The sequence below is a fragment of the Mastomys coucha genome, unplaced genomic scaffold, assembly GCF_008632895.1.
Source record: "Mastomys coucha isolate ucsf_1 unplaced genomic scaffold, UCSF_Mcou_1 pScaffold12, whole genome shotgun sequence".
In the NCBI taxonomy this organism is placed as follows: Eukaryota; Metazoa; Chordata; class Mammalia; order Rodentia; family Muridae; genus Mastomys; species Mastomys coucha.
The window spans coordinates 42,274,736-42,299,003 of record NW_022196894.1 but is presented as its reverse complement, the minus strand read 5'-3'; the positions used below and the strand labels follow the sequence as shown (position 1 = coordinate 42,299,003).

At 46.6% G+C, this 24,268-nt stretch overlaps 2 protein-coding genes across 8 annotated transcripts in view; one reads left to right on the top strand and one right to left on the bottom strand.

Moving 5' to 3' along the window:
- Boc (BOC cell adhesion associated, oncogene regulated) overlaps window positions 1-14,579 on the top strand; it is a 77,060-nt gene extending 62,481 nt beyond the window's left edge. For 2 of the 5 annotated variants that reach the window (XM_031363968.1, XM_031363969.1), the window contains exons 8-19: window positions 2,217-2,521; window positions 6,023-6,185; window positions 6,573-6,683; window positions 7,104-7,310; window positions 7,655-7,836; window positions 8,346-8,451; window positions 8,785-8,907; window positions 10,902-11,123; window positions 11,774-12,012; window positions 12,195-12,274; window positions 12,756-12,946; window positions 13,834-14,579. In XM_031363968.1, the coding sequence (XP_031219828.1) occupies window positions 2,217-2,521; window positions 6,023-6,185; window positions 6,573-6,683; window positions 7,104-7,310; window positions 7,655-7,836; window positions 8,346-8,451; window positions 8,785-8,907; window positions 10,902-11,123; window positions 11,774-12,012; window positions 12,195-12,274; window positions 12,756-12,946; window positions 13,834-14,021 (2,117 nt within the window). In that variant the 3' untranslated portion in view covers window positions 14,022-14,579. The remainder of the gene's footprint in view (window positions 1-2,216; window positions 2,522-6,022; window positions 6,186-6,572; window positions 6,684-7,103; window positions 7,311-7,654; window positions 7,837-8,345; window positions 8,452-8,784; window positions 8,908-10,901; window positions 11,124-11,773; window positions 12,013-12,194; window positions 12,275-12,755; window positions 12,947-13,833) is intronic. The other 3 variants (XM_031363972.1, XM_031363971.1, XM_031363970.1) reach the window with 3 other exon arrangements.
- A 3,011-nt stretch (window positions 14,580-17,590) lies between these two features.
- Cfap44 (cilia and flagella associated protein 44) overlaps window positions 17,591-24,268 on the bottom strand; it is a 110,345-nt gene continuing 103,667 nt past the window's right edge. For all 3 annotated transcript variants that reach the window (XM_031363964.1, XM_031363965.1, XM_031363966.1), the window contains 3 exons: window positions 20,399-20,559; window positions 19,503-19,637; window positions 17,591-18,271 (listed from right to left, as the gene is read on the bottom strand). In XM_031363964.1, coding sequence (XP_031219824.1) covers window positions 18,080-18,271; window positions 19,503-19,637; window positions 20,399-20,559 — 488 coding nt within the window. In that variant the 3' untranslated portion in view covers window positions 17,591-18,079. The remainder of the gene's footprint in view (window positions 18,272-19,502; window positions 19,638-20,398; window positions 20,560-24,268) is intronic.

Genomic DNA, 24,268 nt, shown 5'->3' with positions numbered 1-24,268 from the left:
TTGTCAACTGGAGGACCAGAGTTCAGTTATCAGAACCAGCATCAGGTGGCGCACAACTGCCTGTAAGTCTAGTTCAGGGGCTCTGACTCCCTCTTCCTGCCTCCAAAGGGTATTGTACTCACAAAGTGCACATAAATCCGTGCCTATACATGCACACAGATTAAAAAACAAAATCTTAAGGCACGTAAAGAAGTCCAAGTTCAAAGTCTCCTCTGAGACTCAAGATAAACTCTTTGCTGTGAGCCACTACAAAATAAAAGATCAGTGATTGTGTGTTTTCAGCATACGATAGCATAGAGTAAACACACCATTCCAACAAGATAGAGTGACATAGAAGGAAGAAGGCCAAAGAAAAACCCAGTAGGACAAGCCTTAAGTCATGTAGCTTCATACCTAGTATCTAGGGCAACATGGACATGGGCCTCAGCAGTCATGGGCAGCCTGACCATGCCTCAGCAGTCATGGGCATCCTGACCATGCAGTCTTGCTGTTTGTGGCCCACTTGGCCAATGTATGTAAGCGCCATACATTGCCTGTTGCTTTGTTTTGCAAGCATTCTGTATTTGAGGGTATCTCTAAATATCTTGGGACTCCATTGCATCCCACAGCGACATGCTTGACTCTCTTAAGGACGCTCCATAGGGATTGTGATCCTGCTATGCATTGCCCGGCCTCTTGGGCTTTCCTTTAAAATCTGGGAGGAATCACCTGACCTCGCAGCTCTTGAATTCTGCATGGCTACACAACTGGTGCTCTGTGGATGGCACTAAAGTCCTTTCTTTGCTCCAGCCTATCCCATGTGGATCACACCTACGACCCTGTGGCCCATGAATGCCCAGATGCCTGCATGAAGGGGAAACGCTTCCTTAAGTGACCCTGTGCAAGCAGGTTGTCCCAGAATTCTCATCTCAAAGCAAAGTCTTTCAAATGATTTAAAACCTTTATACCCTTAAGGCTGCCCAGAGTGAGGTCCAACTATTTCCTGACATGTCCTCAAGACATATTTCGTACCATTTAGGTGCAAAGTATGTGGTTTCCTATTAATGTCTCTGATGACCTTAGTGACTTTTAAGGAGGTTTCCTTAGCCTGATGCATATTTTTCAAATTGTTTTCATATCCCTCCTTGCTCCTAATTCTCTCTCCACAGGCCTTGTAAAATCAGCTGGCATTAATCATGCGGTGGCCTAGATGCTGGACTACCTCGAGATTTCCTCTAGTTAGTCCGTCACTTTCAGACATGGCTTTCCACAGTCTTTGTCCCAGGGGCACTTGCATGGCTTCTAGTCCAATTCCTAGCAGAGTTCTTGTTTTTCCCTAAGTCCCAAGTACAGCCTCGCTGCCATCCCCGTCAGCATCCTGTTCTGAGCTCGCCTAAACCCCATCACGGTCTGCCGACAGGACTCTGCAGCTCCCTTTAGCACTCAAATCCATCCTAAACCACCCCCTATAAATCAACCCGAAAGGCAGCAGAACCGCATGGCAGATTTACTTACAGCGTCCGTCACACTTCCCTGGTGCCAATTTTCTGGGTTTGTCACTTTTTCCAGCACAAACAAAATAAGTTCAAAGGAGCAAACAGCTTGAAGGGAAGGGATCTTGCTTTGGCTCATGAATTCAGAGGTTTCAGTGCAGAGCCGTAGCTCCACTGAGGCTGGGCGCATAGTGAGGCGGTTTCTGTGATAGAAACTATATGGCAGATAGTAAGTGGGGAGGAGGGGACCAAGGGAAAGGATAACCTTCAAAAATATGCTTCTGTGGCCTACTTCCTCCAGTGAGGCCCAGCCTCCCCCAAAATTGCTCTAGCAGCTAGGGACCAATTAGGGGACAATGGCTGGAGGGAACATTTGGTACTTAAACCGGCACATCAGTACCAGCAACATGCTTCAACAGGTAAAGGTGCTTTCTGCTAAGCCTGAAGACCCCAATTCAAGCCCCAGGACCCACACTCACACTGTGACACACACAGACACCCACACACACTGAATAAAATGCAATACAATTTTAACTATAAACCTCAGCATCCTGCAAAGACCTCCTTTCCCTTCTGGCAGGACAGGAGCACCAGCCTTCTCTTCTGTAGAGCCTAGTTGTGTGTCACAGATTGGGCTCATGGTGGTCTCGGGTCTTCTCTGATTTTATTCTGTTTTCTCCCTGGCAGGTGATCAGAGCCACTAACACCTTCCCCCTTCCCTTCTCTTTCCTGCTTGGTCCTCAGACACAACCCTGAGACCGGGAAGGGATACTAAGCCGATTGCCGCCACACCTCCCATGCCACCCTCCAGACCCAGCAGACCTGACCAGATGCTTCGGGAACAACCCAGGCTTGCTAAGCCCCCAACATCGGTACAGCCTACTTCCCTGAAGTGCCTGGGAGAGGAGCAGGTAGCCCCTGCAGAGGCACCTATCATCCTCAGCTCACCCCGGACCTCCAAGATGGATTCTTACGAGCTGGTGTGGCGGCCTCGCCATGAGGGCAGCAGCCGGGCACCCATCCTGTACTACGTAGTGAAGCATCGGAAGGTATGACCCTGACATTGTGCATCTCCCTCCCTGCAAGCTTCTTCTTCTTTTTTTTTGTTTATTTTAGATATTTTCTTTATTTACATGCGAATTTCTCCATTCCCAGTTTCCCCTCCAAAAAACAAAAAAACAAACAAAAACAAACCCCTGTTGCCTCCCCCCTCCCCATGCCTGCCACCCCGCCCTCTCCTACTTTCTGGCCTTGGCATTCCCCTACACTGGGGCAAGCCATCCATCGAACTGAATGCAGGGTCCCCAGTGAAGGAATTAGAGAAAAGACCAGTGGAGCTGAGGGGTTTGTAGCCCCTTAGGACGAACAACAGCAAGCTTCTTCTTAGTGAAGGTGAATCGAGTCGCTCTGTCTGCTGGTCTGAAGCCCGGACCCAGTGTACAACACAGCCATAGCCTTCCGTCCCATCTCCTCAAATCCCCATCCCTACCACGGCCTGGAAAGTTAGTGGTAATACGGACCAGCCCAGGCAGAGGCTCTGCATGGGCCCTCAGGTGTGAACTTTGCGTACTCTCACCTGGAAGTTTGTGCCAGCACAAGTCCAGAGATAACTCCCCTCCCCTCCATTACTACCGCCAACCTCCCCGATCCCTCCCCACCCCCCCACTTCCACCCCCACCCTGTCAGTTGTTTTTCAACCAAGACAAGCTCATTCTTAAGCATACCTTTGAGAACTTTAGCAGGGCAAACAGGTCTCTCCAGCCAGGAAAACAAATATTTAGGGAACAAATGTTCTCCCTGTGGGCTATAAAATGCCATCAACTCTCAGATGTTGTGGTAGGTCCTGTTTAACCAGGCGTTAGAGCCCCTGGCACATCATATTGTTGAGACCTTAGCTATTTTTCCCTCAACAGAGGGAACCTGTCCAGGGGTTGGAGGAGCTGTCAGGGAGAGCCTTTTAGACTGTGACAGGATGTAGAGACAGAGCTGTGCCTGTCCCATGATCCTGACCACTGTTTGGTGAGGTGGACCAGGGCCTTCTGTCTGCCACTCTCCTTCAAAGCTGCACAAGAAGGATGAGATTCCTCATAAAGCATTTCTGTTCACCGCAAGTTTGTGCTGTTTCTTTCCAATACCACCAGATAGTAGAAAAGTTCTGGTCCTAAGTGGATTAAAAAAATTTAATACCAGCAACCTATTTACTCTAAAGGCAGCGCCTGTGTGCGTTTGGATTATTTTTGCTTATAAAAATGCTTTGTGCACTTGGTAGAAAATATGGTAATGTGAAATGGAACTAAAAATATTTACCTACCTTTTTCTACTCCAAAAGCAAACAAGAAAACAAGCCTCCCCTCACACGGTGGAATGCTCTGGCTTTGCACAAGCCAGGGCCCTGCTGCAAACACCACTGGCCTCTCCTAGTCTGGCCTTCTCTGTGCCTTGCCCTTCCAGAAGACCTGGGTACCAAAGAAGTTCCCAGAGACCTCAGGTAGTCAGAAAAGTACCGGAGGCAGAGCGACACCCTGCACCCTCATGTTGTTTCCCATGTAGGCATAAGGGAGACCTCAGTTCCGTCCCCAACACCACCCCCAGGGCCAGCTAAAGGTGTGGATGGCTTTCTGAAAAGAATCAGCCTTGTTTAGCTTGTGTTCCAGGGCAGGGCTGGTCCCAATCCTTATTTTCCTGTGTAACTAGACACCTCCCTGTGAGTTGTAGACAAAGATCAGGGAAGGCCAAATATGGTACCCAAGAGACAGAAACCAGTGTGATGGTGAGAATAATATTTTTCAGGCCAATAGGTGGCCCAGAAGCTACCTCCCTCGCCAGGCAAGTAGGCAAAGACCGCACTGGAGTAATCCGGAAATGCCAAGCTGATGCTAGAGTTCACCCTCCCAGTGTGTGTGACAGTGACTAATTACCCTTGCATTTCTTATTTTCATTTCTGGGTCCAGTGGAAGTCTGAGGCCGGTGCTGGGAGGGCAGAGGGAGGAGGAGGTACAGGAAAATGACAGTCAGGACGGGAGCCCTGCTGAGTCTGGCTTCCATTAAGCATTGCCCTGTGGAACAGTTGGAGCTTTTAAATAAATGTTGCCAAGACAGAAACTATGTCTTGAAAGCTGTTCTTGCTCATGGAGCTAACATGGTTTAATGGTCATCACTGAAGTAAGAAGGTCGGAATCAGAAGTCAGCACTGGGTTGTGGGTTTTGGGTTTTTTTTTATTGTTGTTGTTTTTTGTTTTCTTTTCTGGGCTCTGTCTTTTGCAGGGCGTTGGGAATTAGTCAGGCTGATATTCACGTGCACAAAGCAAGTTTCATCTCGTCCACTGTAGACCCAGGCTACTGTGTTTGGGTTTCCAGCATCACTGGGGATTCTCAGCTTGTGAAAGCCTTTCCCCTTGGAACAGATCCTGGAAGCCCGACATTAATGAGCTCAGACCATCCCCTGGCCTTGAATGGGAGGTTTTGTTCTACTTGGGAATACTTTACTTAGGGATAAGAACTTTCCCCAGCAGCTGGTCGCTTTCTTAATCAAACCTCAGCTCTCCATTCTGGCAGGCTTTCTGAGATGCACAGAGCTGGCCACAAAGTCCTTCTTAAAAGATGGTGGGTGGGAGAAAAAAATCTCTCACCATTGCCTCTGGGTGCCCAGAACCCTCCCATAAATATTTTTTAGAGAGCAAACCATTAAAAGTTCATTTATAATCCTTCATGTACACCCTGTTTTTAAGCTTCAAAAACGAGGGCAGGGAGCAGAAACAGGGGAAGAATTTTAAAGCGAGAAAACTCACAAGGTGAAGGATGCCAAGAGCGTCAGGAGACAGGCCAGGCATTTATTTGTTGGGAACCTCACCTGTGCCAAGTCATCTAATTTGACTTCAGAGTAACCCAAGGCATTGTATGTGCCCATCTTAGGGATGAATGGCTCAGGGCTCACCAGTGTGGGGGTTTGCTCTGGGTTATACAGTCAGAACTTGCACTCAGAGCTTTCCCCTTCCAGAATCCTCTGTCTAGAACAGGTAACTTCTGAGCTTGCTCTTTGGATTCAAGTGAGGGTTTCTGTGCTCACCAGCTCTGCAGCCATGGATGAACTCCTCAGCTCTCCAGGCTGAGGCTCTTTGCTTGTGAATACTGACTGCTGAGACTTGGGGACAGGCAGTGCACTGAGAGTCAGCACTCCATGATCATCTTTCCATTGCTTCAGCTTTTGTTATCATTCTCGTCACTGTCTCTAGAATATGGACTGAAGCACTCGGGTTTGGCTCCATAGGCAAACAGAGAGACCATTAGATGAGGAGGTTGCAGGAGATGGGGGAATGGCCTTCAGGGGACTTGCCAGCAGTATCAGTCGGGCTTTCTAGCTATCCTTGCAAACTTCCCTTGATAGGATCATTACCTTAGAGACTTGGAGAACCAGTCTGAGCTCTCCAGTCCCACCAGCCCTCAACCTAGCTCATGGTCCTCTTTTTCTCTTCCTGCCGTCTTGGGCTCAGACTGAAACCCTCCTGGACGCTATAGCAGAGGAAGGTCCTTATCCCAGTCACCTTCTTCAGCAGGTCACAAACTCCTCTGATGACTGGACCATTTCTGGCATTCCAGCCAATCAGCACCGCCTCATCCTGACCAGGCTTGACCCTGGAAGCTTGTACGAAGTAGAGATGGCAGCTTACAACTGTGCTGGCGAGGGCCAGACAGCCATGGTCACCTTCCGAACAGGTAAAGTCAAATATTTTGCTTAGCTCAGAGTTCCAAAGGCCTAAGCTAGTTATAGTGAGGTCAGGTGCAAAGTCCTGTTCACTCCGTTCACCTCTATCCTTTCTCTGGTGGCTGCCTCTGTGGACTTAGGTGCCTGGGCTAACAGGCTACCTTTCTTCATAAGACTGATAAAGTCTCTCTGGCATCCCTCCTCCCTGCTAAGCACAGGGACCAATAGCAATACAATAGTAGAGTTGGCCAAAGCTGGGAATTACACCATATTGTCAGTATCCTGAAATCTTATTTGTATCACCTTGGTGCTGCCCTGTCAGATTCTTAATTAAAACAGGATTTTGGTAAGGGAGGGCTCATACGCTCTCTCACTTGTTCTCCATCCTTCTCACCCAGGACGGCGGCCCAAACCTGAGATCGTAGCCAGCAAGGAGCAGCAGATCCAGAGAGATGACCCTGGTGCCAGTCTCCAAAGCAGCAGCCAGCCTGATCACGGCCGCCTGTCGCGTAAGCCCAGCAGCAGTGATGGGCAGGCAGAGAGCAATCAGGACAAACTGTCACAGAGGGCTTGTTGATGCAGGTTAAATGAGGTTAGGGTTCTGAGGTCCAAGAGTCCCAGCGACATATTCTGCATCTTTTTAGTGAACCACAATGAAAATGTACACGTTGGAGCCTTTGGAGAAAATGCTGGAATTACTGAGCCTGTGGGGTCCAGAGAACAGTAATTCTCTACCCTCTGTTTCTGCAGAAAAGTAGATGAAGTTTCAGCACTGGAGATTCTCCCATGCAAGGGGATATGCTAAATATAACAGCGGGAAGAAGAAGGAACAGGCCCTGTCAGGCTCAGGTTGGGTCTAGTTGGTCCAGAGCATCATCTCATGGTGTCCCTGTTTGTCTACGTCTTTCCTCTGTGCATGGTCCTTCCAGCCCCAGAAGCTCCAGACAGACCCACCATCTCCATGGCTTCTGAGACCTCAGTGTATGTAACCTGGATTCCCCGAGGGAACGGCGGCTTCCCAATTCAGTCTTTCCGTGTGGAGTACAAGAAGCTAAAAAAAGTGGGAGATTGGATACTGGCCACCAGCGCTATACCTCCCTCAAGGCTCTCTGTGGAGATCACAGGCCTGGAGAAAGGTAGGAGCCTGGTCCTCTTCCTGGTCCTTTCTGCCCTGGGACCACATGGAGGAAGAGGAACAGTGGAAGGTGTTCTTTAGTTCAGCCCTCTCTTTATTCCCCACAAGTACTCATGGGTATGGAATTTGTGGCTCTGCCTCAGCCCCACAGCCCCTCCTTCCTCTCTCCAAAGAGGAGTCCAGAGCCACTTCCTGTGTGGCTTAAGGAGAATGAGGGAGGATTTTTATGGGTCCTGTGTGGACATCTCTGGGGAAGAGCTGACCAGATATCCCTGGGCTGGGTCTTGAAGGGCAGTGAGGGAAAGCAGCTGTATTTCCCAAGCTCAGGAAGGATCTCTCTCATAGGTATTTCTTACAAGTTCCGAGTCCGTGCTTTGAACATGCTAGGGGAGAGTGAGCCCAGTGCTCCCTCCCGGCCCTATGTGGTATCAGGCTACAGTGGCCGTGTGTATGAGAGGCCCGTGGCAGGACCTTACATCACCTTCACCGATGCAGTCAATGAGACTACTATTATGCTCAAGTGGATGGTAAGTGACTGAGCCACCAGTAGTGTGGGAATGTTTCTCCTCCTACTTGTCTGTGAGTTTGGCTTCCCACTTAGTAAACCTGACTGCCCCTTTGGGGTATCCTGGGAAGTTGGCGGTAGCTGGAGCTATTGTTGGCTGTCTCTTTTAAACTGGTTCCCACTTTCTGATTGCATCCCACCCTCCTTCCTGCTCTTCACCTGATACCATTGGGAATCTCAACACTTGTTCAGTGTCCCTTCATGCTTTCAGGGAGGCCCAGAAGGGATCAAAGTCTTTGAAGAAGTACAATTTGCTTCTTGCTTCCAAAAGCTCCAGGGCCCATCAGCAAAATAAAATAATGCCTAATCTCTGCAGCCTTCTTCAGAGAGCCTGAGGGACTTATTCAGGAATGTTTGCTGGGCCTCCATGAAGTTCAAACTCTGGACTCAGGAGAAGATTCCACAGCCCGGTGGTTTTGCTTTAATGATTTCTCTGATGCACTGAACATGTCTGTTCTCTATTCCATGTAGTATATCCCCGCCAGCAACAACAACACCCCAATCCATGGCTTCTATATCTACTACAGACCGACTGACAGTGACAATGACAGTGATTACAAGAAGGACATGGTAGAAGGTGAGAAGATGCGTTGATGACGATGGCGTTTCCTTCACTGGCAAGGGGGTCTGGGTGTTGTCAAAACCTCATGAATCATAAAATGGAGTCTATGCTCAGTGTCAGTGAGTCCCTTAGGATGCACAGGGAGCTATCCAGTTAAACAGCTCAACATGCTTCTTTCTTAATGACTATGGCACAACAGAAACATGAGTGGTCATACAGATAATTCCCTCGTGTCTCTTGTGTTAATCAGCGGGCACTAGCTTAGACCATCAGGTTTGTCTGACTGCGTGATCAAGGCCAAGCAAAGGACATATATATCACCGTGATGATTCTCACTCTCCTTCCCAGGGGACAGGTATTGGCACTCCATCAGCCACCTGCAGCCAGAGACTTCCTATGACATTAAGATGCAGTGCTTCAATGAAGGAGGGGAGAGCGAGTTCAGCAATGTCATGATCTGCGAGACCAAAGGTGATTCTTCCAGGGCCCTCTCCTATCCCAGGAATTCCAAGAGACGGGAGCAGAGTCCTGCTCCCACCCACACTGGTATCCCTTCCAAGAAGACCTTGATTTTTCAAGAATCCCTGACTTCATCAATTGCCTCCCAAATTATTTTCTTTAGCTGTGTGTTAATACAAGTAGGTTGCCACCATGATGACTTCAAGGATGTAAGAACTAACTGACTCATGAACTCATTAGGAACAGAACCCATCTTAAGATGGAAATATTCTATACACTCTATATTTCTTGATATTTGGTATCTATATTGGTTGGTTTAATTTAATTTAATTGTAGCCTGATGATAGGGAAGGAAATCTGAGCCTCAGGAAACTTATTATATCTACACCTTGACCAAAGTTTTCTAGCCAAGATGTTGTAGAAGCTGCTTCAGACAGTTTCATATAGCTACAAGCCCAGCTTCATTTTCTGCACTAAAGCATATTAAGCACACATATATTCTGCACTAACTCATATTAAACGCACATACATGCACTTGTTCATATGTGCACATTGTTCAGGTGAATGGGCATCGTTATGTCCAGTTTTTAAATACTCAAAATGAGATGAAGTAGTGTATTACTAAAAACCTAACCATGGGATCGCAAAGGAGTCAGAGAAAAGAACGCTCCCCTGTAGCTGAGGCAAATGTGTTCTCTCTCCCACTATGCATGGCCCTCAAGTCATTTCGCAAATACTCACTGAGCACCTACTGTATACACTTGTCCTCTGTGCCACGTCCATTGAAGGGAGGGACAGATGTGCACATAGCCCACATTCATGTATCTTTTCAGGTCTTTGGACTAACTCTTTAAGTTGGAATGAAGAGGGAGTGCCCTGTGAGGGACATGCCAAGCCTAAAAAGTAGCTCCAGATGGGAGGAGGAGAAGCAGGGGGCAGCTCAGGGGAGAGGCCAGAAACACCGGCCTCACTGGGTCACTGAAGGATGCCGGAGGAGCTAGTGCAGTTTGCAGGGACTCTGAGGTGGAAGAGTGTCCTTGTTGGGCTTCTTTGAAATGATAGTCACAGGCAGGCTGAGGGGAGAGAACTGGGGCTCTGAGGTAAAGGTGAGGAGGCTGATTTTTGTCATTGCTTTCGAGGAGATGCGAGCAGGACCTGGGATGATTGCATGCTGGGTTGGGAGATATAAAGCAAGCTCGAGGTTTTCACTTGAAGCATCATTACCCAGGTGGCTGCTCTCTATTGGGATGGAGTGGGTGAGAAGAGATATGGACCACGGGGGAATGGGAGGAGAGAAGGACTGGGAGTTTCCCAGTGGCTGAATTGCTGGGGATGCTGAAAGTGTCTGATAGAAGCAGACGGGCTCCTGCCTCCACGGTCCTTGGGACATAGAGGGATTCATGAAAGCAGGAGAGATCACACAGGCTGAGAGGAACTGGAACAGTCTCCCAGCATCTGAGGAGGCAGACGGACGGTGAGGGGTGGTGAGGCAGGAGGCTGTGACATCAGAATCCATGCAGGTTCACCTGTGGTAACAGGCCAGTGAGGAACATAGGGTTTAACAAGGGTTCCATCTTAGATTCAAATGTACCATTTGTCTTCTGTCCCATGGAGTCCGCAGATGCCCTGCATTACAACCCAAGCTAAGACCTAGCACTTCGAGTCCGTGAATCCACCCAGGAATGGCAAAGCTGTGGAAGAGAGTTCTCCCACCTGAGTGTATCGACCACTCTCACACATGTTAATTGTTCTTTCGCCTGTGTTCTCTCGGACTCAGTGTTTGGCTCACAAACACCTCAAGAGCACATTGCATGTTAGGTGCCAGTGGTCCTGATAAGTTATGGACATGATCCAAATAAGCAATATTGAGTCCCCCGTCTTGGAATCTAGGCCCCATTTCCTATGTCCATGGAATTGAGGCGCTTTGTTGTCCTATTTGTTGTAAAAAAAGAAAAGAAAAAAAAAGACAGAAAAACAGATACTGATGTGAGTTTTATCAATTGCAGCTCGGAAATTCTCTGGTCAGCCAGGAAGACCCCCACCCTTAACCCTGGCCCCACCACAGCCTCCGCCCCTAGAAACCATGGAGCGGCCGGTGGGCACTGGAGCCATGGTGGCAAGGGCCAGCGACCTGCCCTATCTGATTGTTGGGGTCGTTCTGGGCTCTATAGTCCTCATCATCGTCACCTTCATCCCCTTCTGCCTATGGAGGGCCTGGTCTAAGCAGAGTGAGTAACACCTCAGCACAGAGGGGAAGGAGGGAGAGACGTCTCTCAGCCCACCAAACAGGCCAGTGCCCAGGCAGAGCCAAATGGTCCAGCTCCACCTCCCTGGGAGCTCAAGCCCCCCCCACCCCCCACCCCCCGAAACAGTGACTATCTGAGGCCGGCTCCTCCCTCCTGCCTCACTCACCTCTCTCTAGAGCAAATGTCTTTCCTTACCCGTGGTGCTCGGTAATTAGCTGCTCCATCTTCTTCAAATGTCTGAAGTTGTTTCTCAAACACGTTCATGTACAGATTGCTCCTGCCTCATCCTGTTTTCTGCTCGTCTGTCCAGTGGGGGTGCCTTGAGCCTTCCCTTCCTCCTGGGCTAACCTGACTTGCCCATCAGTTTCTGCCTCAAATAGCAGTATCCGCAGCTGACTCCCTCACTAAACAATGTCCCTTTCCACTCATCATACCCCCATCCCTGAAGCCATTGGCCCATTGTCTTTCTATGCTTCTCACTTTAAAGAAGAAATGGGTGATAGGAAGACTTAGAAAAAGTATTCTCAGGCCACTGGACAGTCACCTCCCTGTCTATCGCTCTGACACTATGAGGGTGGGACTTTATTCCAGCTGGAGGAGGCTAAGTAGACCTCTGTCTTCTGTTCTTCCAGAACATACAACAGATCTGGGTTTTCCTCGGAGTGCCCTCCTGTCTTCCTCCTGCCAGTACACAATGGTGCCACTGGGGGGACTTCCAGGTCACCAAGCCAATGGGCAACCTTACCTCAGTGGCATCAGTGGACGGGCCTGTGTCAGCCGACTGCACGGAAGCAGGGGCTGCCCTGCTGCTCCAGTGGGCTGCCCAGGCAGGAAGCCTCAGCAGCACTGCCCAGCCTCGGAGCTTGCACAGGTAAAGGTTTCCTGAGTGCGGGCCTCCCGGATGCACATATGGAGGGACAATGAGCATTCTCCCTGTTCACCCAGGGCTGCTGGGCTGAGCTCCCTATAGTTAACCACAGCTCACCCTGCTCAATGGTGAGCACTGGAAACTTTCTTGAGCTCCCTTCGTGACCTCCGATTCTTTCCTTCAAGCAGCGGGAAGACACCAACAGCCTACTGAGGCAGCCCATCATTAGCAATGGATGTGACCTCCAGAACCAGCAGGTTGCCAGGTAACCAGGCCCCTCCCATTCCTGCTTTTATTCCCAAGTCTCCAAACCTCCCATTCCCTTTAGCTCCTGTCCAAAGTCTGTCACCCGGAGCCAAGCAGCGCTTCATGCAGGGATCCCCAAGTTTGCCATTTGTGCTCGATGGGGCAGTTATACCATGGGCAAGATGCTGTGTGCACAGTTACGACCCTCTTCTGCTTAGGGGCTTTGTTTCTCAGCATCTGTCACTCACAGGCTCACCAAAACCCTTGAAGTAGAAGCAGCTTTGCCTACAGGCTCCTGAACACTCACTCACTTTGTGGTCTCCCACAATAAAGCTGAACTATCACTGGCTGAATTTGGTGCGGCAGCTCCTGATGGTCACAGGGGACCAGGGTGTGTTCTGGACCTGCTCTGATACCTTTAGATGATAGGTGTCAGATCGTGAAAGCGCAGGCCCATTCTGCTTGACCTAACCCACGCCATCTGGCCTTGCACACTGCAGAGGTCCCAAGTCTGGCTCAGGAGAAGGCTCTTTCTTATACACGCTGCCTGATGACTCAACACACCAGCGGCTCCAACCTCAAGATGGCTGTCACCTCCAGAAGCAACCTGTCCCCACATGCCGAACAACAATGAGGAGAGCACCTGAAGGTCCTGGACTAGAAGCTTCATGGGACCCTCCATATCATTCAGGTCAGCCAGGGGCAGCAGGGAGAACTGTCTGATGGGGTCACCCGTAACCCAGCAATGGCTCGAGGAGAAAGAACAAGGGGTTTCTTCAAGGGAGTGTTTGGCAGTTGGGGCGGGTGGCCAGTCATTTGCTACTAAAGGCCTAGAGGGCCATGAGGCCTTCCCAGGTCAGTCTGACTCCAACATTGTAGCTGTGGTCCTCAAAGGCTGAGGAGAAAGGCATCCTCTATTTCCAAAGGAAGCAGCCTTTGAGATTCAGGGCCATTCGCAGAGTCTTTCTGTCTCTCATCACATGGGGGCCTCTCTGATCCCCTGCTCTGTCAGGTCTTAATTAGGGAGTGGTTCTTATCAGTCATCAGGGAGCCCTGCACATACACACATCACCATAGTAACTGTCTACACCCACAGAACTTGTTGATCGAGGGGCCACCCCTGCCCGTAGCTCCCTCTCAACCTACGTCAAGCAAATCCGCAAGGACTTAGTTGGGGCACTTGGTACTTCCGAGGATTAGCTGGTGTTTCTTAGCTTCCAGGGTGTGCAGGCTCCCGCCATGACGACCCTGGACTCTTGTCTCTAGGACATGAAATTCTAAAATACCTCCAGCCCCAAAGCCAGACCATGAAAACAAGATTTGGTCGGACAAGCGGAATGGATCGTGAGGTAGAACACAGCCTGGCTAGAGAGGACTGGGCCTTCCTTTCTGTTTCATGTGTATATAGCTGATGGCTACAAGCTGAGTGCTTTACAGTCTAAGGTCTTTGGTCCCAACATAGGTGATTAGTAAGGGTCCTCCCCTTCCAGGGCCAGTGTGACCAGCTATAGGTAGAGATTAACTCAGGAATGCTTGGTGAGTCTAGATTTTAATGTTGCCTACTTTTCTCCCTCCCAGGGCCCCGGTGCTGTTTAGGTCTCGTACCAGTTGAAGAAGTAGACAGTTCTGACTCCTGCCAAGTGGGTGGAGGAGACTGGTGTCCCCAGCACCCTTCCGGGACCTACACAGGACAGGAACTTGGGATGCGGCTCTCTTCCAACCCAGCAGTTCACGTGTCCTTTGAAACACCACCTCCCACAGTTTAGACCGTAGCTAATATCCCAGAAAGACTATATATTGTTTGTTTGTTTGTTGACAGAGAAAAATTGGTATTTATTTTTCTATTATAGCCATATTTATATATTTATGCACTTGTAAATAAATGTATATGTGTTTCTATAATTCTGGAGAGATATGGAATCCTCCCCTTTCTGGTACAAGACGGAAAACAAGCAGCTGAGTAACTGGAGACCGGTGGAAATGAGTATCATAGATGGTCAGGCTGTGCATGGACCATAGAACCTGCAGCTACCACAGACTCCAGGAGGCCCTCGGGCGAGTCAGCAGAAGGACCCTAAGCACACTGTTCATGAGGAGCACAAGGATAAAACGACGACCATGGTACTGCAGACAGGAGCCACTCAGAAGCCACTCAGACTTGGTGGCACAGGACAGGTTTCCAAGATGCTTCCAGAAAAGCCCCAGATGTGTACAGCACTCTAAGCATTAACAGTCTCCCAGAATCAAGAATTGGTGGCAACATATCTCTGTAAAAACAAACACTGTAACTTCTAAATAAATGTTTAGTCTTCCTTGTAACGTCACCTTAGTCACGCATGAGTCAGCGTTTTCTTTAGACGTTGGGAGTCCCGTCTTTGAGTAGCTGGAGTAAAGAACTGCTCCAGAAGATTTCTAACCCATCAAGTGATACAATCTGGAAACAGTAGCAAATGCTTTTCATACTTTTGGAAGCAAATTCACTGTTCTCTTGCCGGAGGCGAGTGTCTGCCATATTGAAGGAATGAGGTTAATTCTTCTTGTGTAGGTGTGTGTGTGTGTGTGTGTGTGTGTGTGTGTGTGTGTGTGTGTGTGTGTATGTGTTAAAAGACCAAATATTGCCTCCAAAACACCATTTAGCTCAGCGCTATGCTACCTGTTCACATGTGGTTCCCTGATAGCTTCCTTTCATTCTAAAGTTACCATTGCTGGAGGAGTTGACTCGTTTCAAACCGTTTATTTACTGTTGTTCCACAAAAAGACCATTCATAGGGGTAAGTGTCCTTGCGTGCATATGTGTGTGTGTGTGTGTGTGTGAACTTAAGACCTTTATGTGTGGCACTAGGCTTAATTAGAAACTGAAAATTTTAGTGCAAGTCTTCACATATTTTTAGTATTCATTGTGCAGGGAGGGATTGTATATTTCAGGAAAATGAAGAGTTGGAATCCAGCCTGACACATTTAATCTTATTAAGAGTTGTATCAGACTGCTTTTCCAAGCATCTAAGGTAGACTGGGGGCCGCCTTCAGGTTGCCTGGGATGAGTCCGCCATCTCCTGGTCTGACCTAGTACTGCACCTAGCCGTCTGTACAAAGACAGACTACTCTGAACAAGAAGTGTCCTCACCATGCAGCATGATTTCCAGAAGGTAGTGCTTTTAAAGTATTTATAGAAATAAGTGTCAGGAACATGGAAATTATCGGAGTGTGATGTCTAATCCTGCAAGAGAAGTAGTAAGATATGTGATTTCAAACACGTATTGAAGCCTTTAACGGTCACTTCCAGGAGAGGAGTGGGTAGAGCTAATGTTTGTAGTTTTTGCTAATGCAGCTCATAACTGAGCTGCAGTTCACTTGACAGACTATTGGAAGTTGAAAGCTTGTTTGGGTTTTCTGTTTGTTTGTTTTTTGGTTTTTTTTGTTTTGTTTTTTTTGGTTTTTTTTGTTGTTGTTTTTTTGGTTTTTTGGTTTTTTTTTCTTTTTTATAGCCTATTTTTTCCTTTTACCTCTCCATGATCTAAAGTAATTGTCAGAGTGGGTTTTGGCGAACACCACTAAAAGCAGCATCTAGACAACCGCTTCCTGTACTCTTTCAGGATGGTCAGACGCCGAAGGACCTGCCCAGGCTTCCTGGGATCCTGTTTGCCAAGTCTGCTACCAGATCCCGAGCCCCACAAACCTCTAACCTCTAGTGTGAGAACTCCTTTTTAAAGCTAACTTTTGAGGCAACTTTTTATGTAGTAATGAGTATTGAAGGCTATGATTAGCACCTGCTTGCTTTCATTAATGAAAGGCATGCATGGCTGAGTGGAGAGACCAGGTTCCTTCAATCCACTCACTTCACACGGTATGAAGCAAGGGCTAATTGCTTTTTAGGTGGTCTTGCCCTTAATATGCCACCCCCTCCCCCAAGAGCAGGACAAATCCAGATACAGAATCTTTATGCCATGTTTGTACACACAGGCACAACTACCATGTCCAACAGGAACCGTGGGTTAGGGTTAGGTATTCTATCAAGTAAAATGGTACTACCTACCAACTTATCAAAGTAGACAGGGCACAGGCAGATACATGGATGTGTTAGAATTGTATCAGAAAAAAAAAAGAGGCCCAAGAACATAGCAAATACACTTCAACCCTGATCTGGACACCATAAAAAGAAGGGCATCGAACACTGTAAGGGAACAGCCTTTAGCCAGTCAATCTGACCCCCAGAAAATGTGCCAGGGATTAGTGACACACAAAGCATTCTAGAGGTTTCTACTATGAGGCCTCCATTGGCCCATTTGGACCCAGCCCTGAGCCTTTCATCAAAAGTCCAGCATTTCTGCCGCTAGGGTCAGACCCCAGCATTGCTTCCAGGTTGCTAATTAGGCTGGATCATGTGGCTTGATTCATCTGGGCTTGGCTTCCAACTGGCCTCTGTAGCATCTAACCATTTTAAATGATTCTGCATCGGTATCAGCTCCCTTGTTGGTTCCGGTTCAGCCTCCCTGAGCTCTGTGGCTTCGTTGTATTCGTTTGTAGACACACATACTCACAAAGGTGACGTTTTACTGTGTGAAATGTAACCTGTGATCTGAGCTCTAATATTGGTAATCAAGAGTGTAGTCAAAGGCTACAGATACCAGTAGCCAGCTGTGGGGGGAATTGAGACCACTCCATAAATCGCAGCCAGTAAACCTGATGTGCCTTGTGACTATATTATTGTTAATACATTCTGACACTGTGTGTGGAAAGGCACAGACGTGTTTGTCTACATCGGTGGCAATTGTGTCCTCAGATGTGCAGTACAGAAACTCGTAAAGGCTCCCCAGCAGAGCCTCGGCCACAGCAGAGGCTTCTGGTACCGGTGCAAACCTTCCACCTGGGAAGCCAAAGTGTCCCTACTGGAAGGACACCAGTGTCAGGGAGATCAATCTGTTAGGGGTGCAGCCATGAATTTCAACAAACCCTTCCCTGAGCTGGAAAGTCCGCTCTGGATTATGTATAATCAGGGTCACGCATAATCAAAAGTGGCTATTAGAGTTAGTACCTAGGAGAGATGAAAATCTATTTGGTCCCTTGTCCGGATCAGAACCAGTGAAGATTCACATGAAGCCTGACCAAAGGTAGAATTCTGACGGCTGTTACAGAGAGCCTAGCTACAGCAAAGCTTCCCTGACCGACTTGTTTTGGAAACCGTGAGCTTCAGAATTGAGGAGTTTTCAGAAACTGGGTAAATCAGGGAGCCGCCTCTGCCAGCCCAGATCGAGCTGTTTTGCTGCGTCTGTCTGCATTTCCTTAGTCCCAAGCCCTCAAATAACTGCTTTATGAAGTCAACAATAGCAATGTTCGCATTTGCATTTCTAATTCTAAGTTATTATTGGCAGGATGGTTTGCTTTCGCTCTCTTAGGTCCTTCACAGACTATTTAACACAAACAGTTTATTTTCTAAAGATCCAAGGACTAAGAAAAGGAAGTTTCCTCATGGGTTGCTGAATAATAGTTTTTCTTGCCAAAGGCTACATATTCAGAATACCAGAGAAACAGCTTATTTTTCTGAAAACCCATTTAACAGCTGCTTTCTTGCAACTATGAGATTCAGCCTTCTTCATATTCAATTTAGGGTGAAAAGATCTAACTTGCCTCAGCACAGTCATATAAGTACAGGTCACTGTCACAATGATGTCTAACCTGGGGAAATATTGTTAAGTCACAGAGCAGGATCCTTATTTTAAGTTCACACTACGGTTCACTTTAAAGCAAGAGAATTGTTGTGGATGATGGGGAAGTAGATTGGTGAATTCCACTGGACCTCTTGGGTGGAAATGGGAAGACAGCCATCCTAAGCGTCCATGGAATTCATTTCGTTCTCTTGCATGGGTGTGATGGGAGGAAGGATAAGCCCCCCCTTCTTCCGCAAAAGCGCAATCTCTTCCTTCAACGCCACGATCTTTTCTGCCTGGGCTTGGACCAGTTCGGTGACCTTCTGCTTCGCCACTATATCTGCTTTCCGAGGGCCTTGGAAGGCATTTCCCTGTTTGGGGAAAAATTAAAATTAAAAACCAACAAAGCAAACCACCTCCCTTACAGCATATTTAAATGCCAACTGCCTCTTCCGGAGACTTCTCACTCCTCTGCTGAAACCTCACTCTTAAAACTTGTGCCTCTGAACAACTTCTGAAACTCAACCTTGCTTCGGAAGTAGTTTAAACTATCTATCCATCCTTCTTGACTCGATCCCATCTGCTCATCATTGGGACCCAGGTAAGATTACAAAGACAAGTTAGGGGGATCTAAGATGGGAGAGAAGCCCTTCCCACTGGAGTCTGGCTGAAGCCTCTCACCAGCTGAGAGTCAAGGATTCTAGAACAATTGAAATCTGCTCTGAAGGTTGCCCACATAGAGGCAGCATTCCTTTTATAGATATTTCAAGTACAAACGCTAAGATAGCCACGAGTTGTGCATAAAGTCGATGAGCATGTGACCTTAGGGCACAGTCTTTCTTCACTCCTATCTGAAAGCCTGTAATCTTACAAGAAGACTGTATAAACATCCCTTAACAGTAAAAACATGTCAGCTCCCGGGTGCCACCTTGTGGCCCATGGTTTTCCCTGCCTGTAACCTTATTTTACACTGCAAATAAATTCTCAGCTGATGCAGATGCAGTTCTTCAGGGGACCCTAATTTGAAAACACCTAGTTTAAATTATTTCCTTTAAGAGGAAATAAAGAGTGGGGTAGGGGGAGCCAGGGGATTAAGAAAGATAACTGATGTTCTCGAAGACACTAGAGAAGATGCCAAGCTACTAAAAAGGACAAGACTCACTTTGGTGATCATTTATTAAATAAGTGTTACTCTTAACACACTCTGTATTAAGTACATCCTCAGGCTCAATATGGATTCCATAATGAAGTTGAAAGAAAGACTAGCAAGTATTCGAGATGCCTATGTCCTGTCAAGTAAAATAAACATATTGAAAATGGACCCTGACACCAACTAAATTCAGGGAGTGCACTGGTGTCTTTATTTCTGCTACCTTACTCTCCAAGACTGAGGTAAAGTGTATTGGTGATTATTCCTATGCGTTCATGGCACACAAGAGACACTAGATAAAGCTAGTCCCCTCTGGAAGCCTCTCTCACGTGGCCAGTAGTCAGTATCCAGGGACAGATGGCCTGGCCGTGGTCCAAGCTCAAGTCTGTTTAAATGCCCGTGCTCTGCCAGGCTTTGGGTTCTGCAGAGGGGCCGGGAGGAAAGGAACCCACCTGCTGGTTCTGGAGTGTGTTCAACCTGGAATCAAGTTTCTTCTTCTCCAGGCACAGGTCGTTCATCTGGTGAAGCTTTTTGGTGTGTTCCTTTGTCTTCATCATCAGATCCCAGCGCACTTGAGCAATCTTTTCCTACCAAGCAGGGAAGGTAGAGAAAAATGGACGAAGTGAATTTGGAGAGGAAATGAAAAATGAGTATCCGGTTTGGTCAAAACTATGGGGACATAGCTCAAAGGTAGAGAGTTTTCCAAACACACATTAGATGTTGGGTTCAATACTTAAAACTAGAGAAAGAAAATTAAATTCATAGCCCTCATGCAAAGGGAACACTGTGTGTACATGAAAATATAACCCGACACCAGTATGAAAATGTAAACAGAAACAATTGTACTGAGTCTGGTTTGATTAAAGAAGAACGCTTGCTGCCATGCCTCAGGGCTTGAATTCCATCATCAGGACCCACTTGGTAGAAGGTGAGAACCAACTCCGGTAAGTTATCCTCTGACCCCCACGGATGCTCTGTCACATTGTATGCACATACACAGAAATATATAGGTGCAATTTATTAATGGTGCTGGGGATCGAACCCAGGACCTTGCACGGGCTAAGTGAGTACTATCATCACTGAGCCTCAACCCTCAAGCGCTAAATATGCTTTCTAATTTCCAAATTGGAATAGGAAGTCAAAGCTATTAAGTAGAGCAATGGGGATTCTCAGAGAACAGTGGTTTCATGTCCAAAGCCATGGACACATACATACTTTAATGCATCACTTGGTTCTTTAAGATAGACAAGTCTCTCTAGTAAAGAAGCGAGACAGGCCCCTGGGTGCTGCGCAGAAGCCCTACCAGGACTTCTGAACTCCTTCGGATAGCCTCTTCCTTCCATCTTACCTCCCACATCCTTAGCTCCTTTGCATTGGAGAGCTCCTTCCGAAGCTTTCTGATCTTCAGTTCTTCGAGGGTTGTGTTAACAGAAAGGGTCTGAAGGGCTTCCAGATCGATCACGCGGCCAAACTTGCTGATCATTAGCTCCCGGACAGTTTCTTCCATTTCTGAAAAGACAGTGACGTCCTCAGTCTCCGCAGTGGCTCCAAGCTGACAGTAAATGAACAAAGCCGTAACTTAGAAGAGCCAAGGGACCGCTTTTGCAGGACCGTTAAGATTTTTTTGTTGTTAGCAAGGGATTTCCCCCTTGGATGTTTGCCTGCTGCTCTTCTTCCTGGAGATGCTGGTTCACAGACAGCCCTTTTCATTTGAAAAACTCATGTAAGATGGACATGTTTTTCCCTAAGTGGCTTGTAAAGTCTGATCTTCCCTCCTCAACTACCGCCTGTCTCCAACTAAAGTGTTACCTGATTTCTCTAATTCATATCTATAGGATCTAATATTAGGAATGGAGCAGACACTTTCTAGAACTTCCCATCTGAGAAATGCTGGTATATTCTTAGCCCAGGGGAATGGCGCTATTTGGAGATGTGGCCTTCTTGGAATAGGTGTGTCGCTGTGGGTGTGGGCTTTAATACCCTTGTCCTAGCTGCCTGGAAGCCAGTCTTCTCCTAGCAGCCTTCAGATGAAGATGTAGAACTCTTAGCTCCTCCTGCACCATGCCTGCCTGGATGCTGCTATGCTTCCACCTTGATGATCATGAACTGAACCTCTGAACCTGTAAGCTGGTGCTAATTAAATGTTGTCCTTATAAAAGGTCATGATGTCTGTTCACAGTAATAAAAGCTTAACTGAGACAGCATCCTGCTCCAAGCAGACATTACAGTAAGGCCTTTGGGTCCCCACTCCTTTGCCACTCCCCTCCATCTCCCACACCTCTCCTTGTTTGCTCCATTCCACATTTAACCTTGGAATATAACAGTAAATGAAAGAGTCTCTTCCATTGGTTGCATAAGGTACAATAGCTTTACAGGGTTCCAAAGCAACATACTAGCTAGGAATGCATATAAATGTGTGTTTCTTTTTAAAGACCTGGAACACTAAACACACAGTTGGCATTAGTGGTTCTCTCCAGGTAAGGAAAACCAGGAGAATGTATCTTTCACATGTAGATGCTACAATACTGTCAACATTAAGTTGGGAGACACATTTATTGCATTCATTTTGTTTTGATACCTGATAACTTATATATAATTTCTACATACCAAACATTATAAAAAGTATTTTAAAAGATAATTATCTTCTTTTTAGGGTTGTTACACATCACCTTAATGCCAGGTAGATTACAAACACAATGTAACATTAATAATAAAAGAAACTGAAAGAAAATAGAGTTTTAAAAACATTGACAAAAATTATATATATTTATCATGTGTAACATGCCATTCTGAAATGTGAATTGAGAAATGGTCAAACTGAGCTAATTAAATATATTATTTTACAAATTCATCCCCAGCCCCACTGTGGTGTGTGTGTGTGTGTGTGTGTGTGTGTGTGTAGAACACTTAAACACTTAAAATCTATCTACTTTCTTTTTTATGATTTACTTATTCTTATTTTATGTATATCAGTGTTCTGCCTGCATATGTGTCTGTGTGAGAGTGTCAGATCCCCCAGAATGGGAGTTATAGACAGCTATAAGCTGCCACATGAGTGCTGGGAATTAAACCCAGATCCTCTGGAAGAGCAGAGAGTGCTCTTAACCTCTGAGCCATCTCTCCAGTCCCTAAACCCTATTCTCTAACAATTTTAAAGAGTTCAGTCATTGTTGTTAACTAGTCACTGTATAATATACCAAAGAATACTTTGGAATCTATTTCTCTTGTTTCCCTGAAGTCTTGTAGCACTGAACCAACATCTCTTTCACACCCAACCCACCCAATGGGCCTCTGCTAACCATCAAACTCTACCCTATGCTGCTGAGTTTTGTTTATGGTTTTTTTGAGGCAGGGCCTCATTATATATCCCAGGCTGCCTTCAGATGTGTGAGCCTCCTCACTTAGTTTTCTGAAAGTTGAGATGGCAGGGGTGTGACACCACTCCTGATGATTCAACCGTTTTTGTTTGTTTGTTTGTTTGTTTTAAATAAACCATAGATTTGTAAAATCATATGGTGTTTTATTTTTCAGTGCCTGGCTTATTTTGCTTAACACAGTGCCCTCCAGGTTCATCTATTCTGTTGTAAAACAACAGTAGCTTAGTCTTTTTTAAAGGTGACGGATACTAGCATTAGTAGTAACGCTAACACGTGAGCAATTTTTTTATGATTAGTATCACATCTTTTTGTCCACTCATCATCTGGTGGGACTCCTGAGTTCATTCTGTACCTGTCTGCTGTAAAAGCGCTGCACTGAGCACGACTATGCAGATAGCCCTTTGATATGCTGACCTTACTTCTCTTGTATATACATCCCACAGAGGGACTGCTGCATCAAAACTTAGCTTGCTTGTTTGTTTCAAAATAAAGTCTCACTTTACAAGACTGTGTAGTCTTAATACTTCGCCCTTAGAACCCAGGGACCCTTTGTGCACGCGTGCATGAGGAATCATGTATAAAAGTCTCACTGCAACAACAAAAAGTTAGAAATACCGAAATGCTGAAGAGGTGACTGGCTAGGCAAATATGTTAAGATTCATAAAATAGGATACTGCAGTAGCAGCTAAAGAGAATAAATTACCCAAATAGGAATAAAACATGGCCTAGAGAAGTGCACCATAAACTCTTGAGTATCATTACAGAAGTGTGCTGGATAGGTTTCCGTGCTGTGTGAAAATACATCAGCATGTATGCATCTATACCATGTGGCCAGCCCTGGTGGAGCGATGTACAGTACTAGGGGGAGGAGGGGCTTTGCTGGCTCGCAAGCATGACGACTGGTATTATTAAATACTATTCTGTATTTTTTCATACACAAAGAGAAGCAGGGGGTAGAGAAACAGAGGATATGTTACTGCCTCTTTAAAACAGACAGTGAGGGGCTGGTGAGATGGCTCAGTGGGTAAGAGCACATTCCAAAGGTCCTGAGTTCAAATCCCAGCAACCACATGGTGGCTCACAACCACCTGTAATGAGATCTGACGCCCTCTTCTGGTGGATCTGAAGACAGCTACAGTGTATTTATATATTTATTTATTTATTTATTTATTGTTTGGTATTTTTTATTAGATATTTTCTTTATTTACATTTCAAATGATATCCCTTTCCTGGTTTCTCCTCAAAAACAAAACAAAACAAAACAAAAAAAACAAAAACAAAATCAAAAACCCAAGTGTACTTATTTATAATAATAAAATAAATCTTTGGGCCTGAGCGAGTGGGGCTGACTGGAGCCAGCAGGGTTGACCGGAGTGAGCAGAGTCCTAAATTCAATTCCCAACAACCAGATGAAGGCTCACAACCATCTGTACAGCTATAATGTGTACTGATACGCATAAAATAAAAAAAAATATTTTAAACAAATATAACAAGCAGTGAGAGGTATTTTGTTTCCTCTCTGTAGTGCTGGGTTGTTGGGGGGTGTTTCTGATCAGGAATCCAAGTGTCCATACGCTAAGGTCCTTGTCCCAGTTGTTTCTTGATCCATCAAATAAAGATGCCGAGGCCAATGTCTGGGCAGACAGAAAGAGGTGGAACTTCCATGTTCACGTGGGCTAGGAGAGAGGAGAGGACAGGAAGAGGAGAATCGAGATACTTGGGGGAGGATACAGAACAGACTCAGAGCTGCAGGGGAGGTCTTCCAAAATGTAGGTGGAAAAGTGTCTCACAGATGGGCAGCCAAAAAACATCTTGGGCAGCAAGACCAATGGGCTTCACAG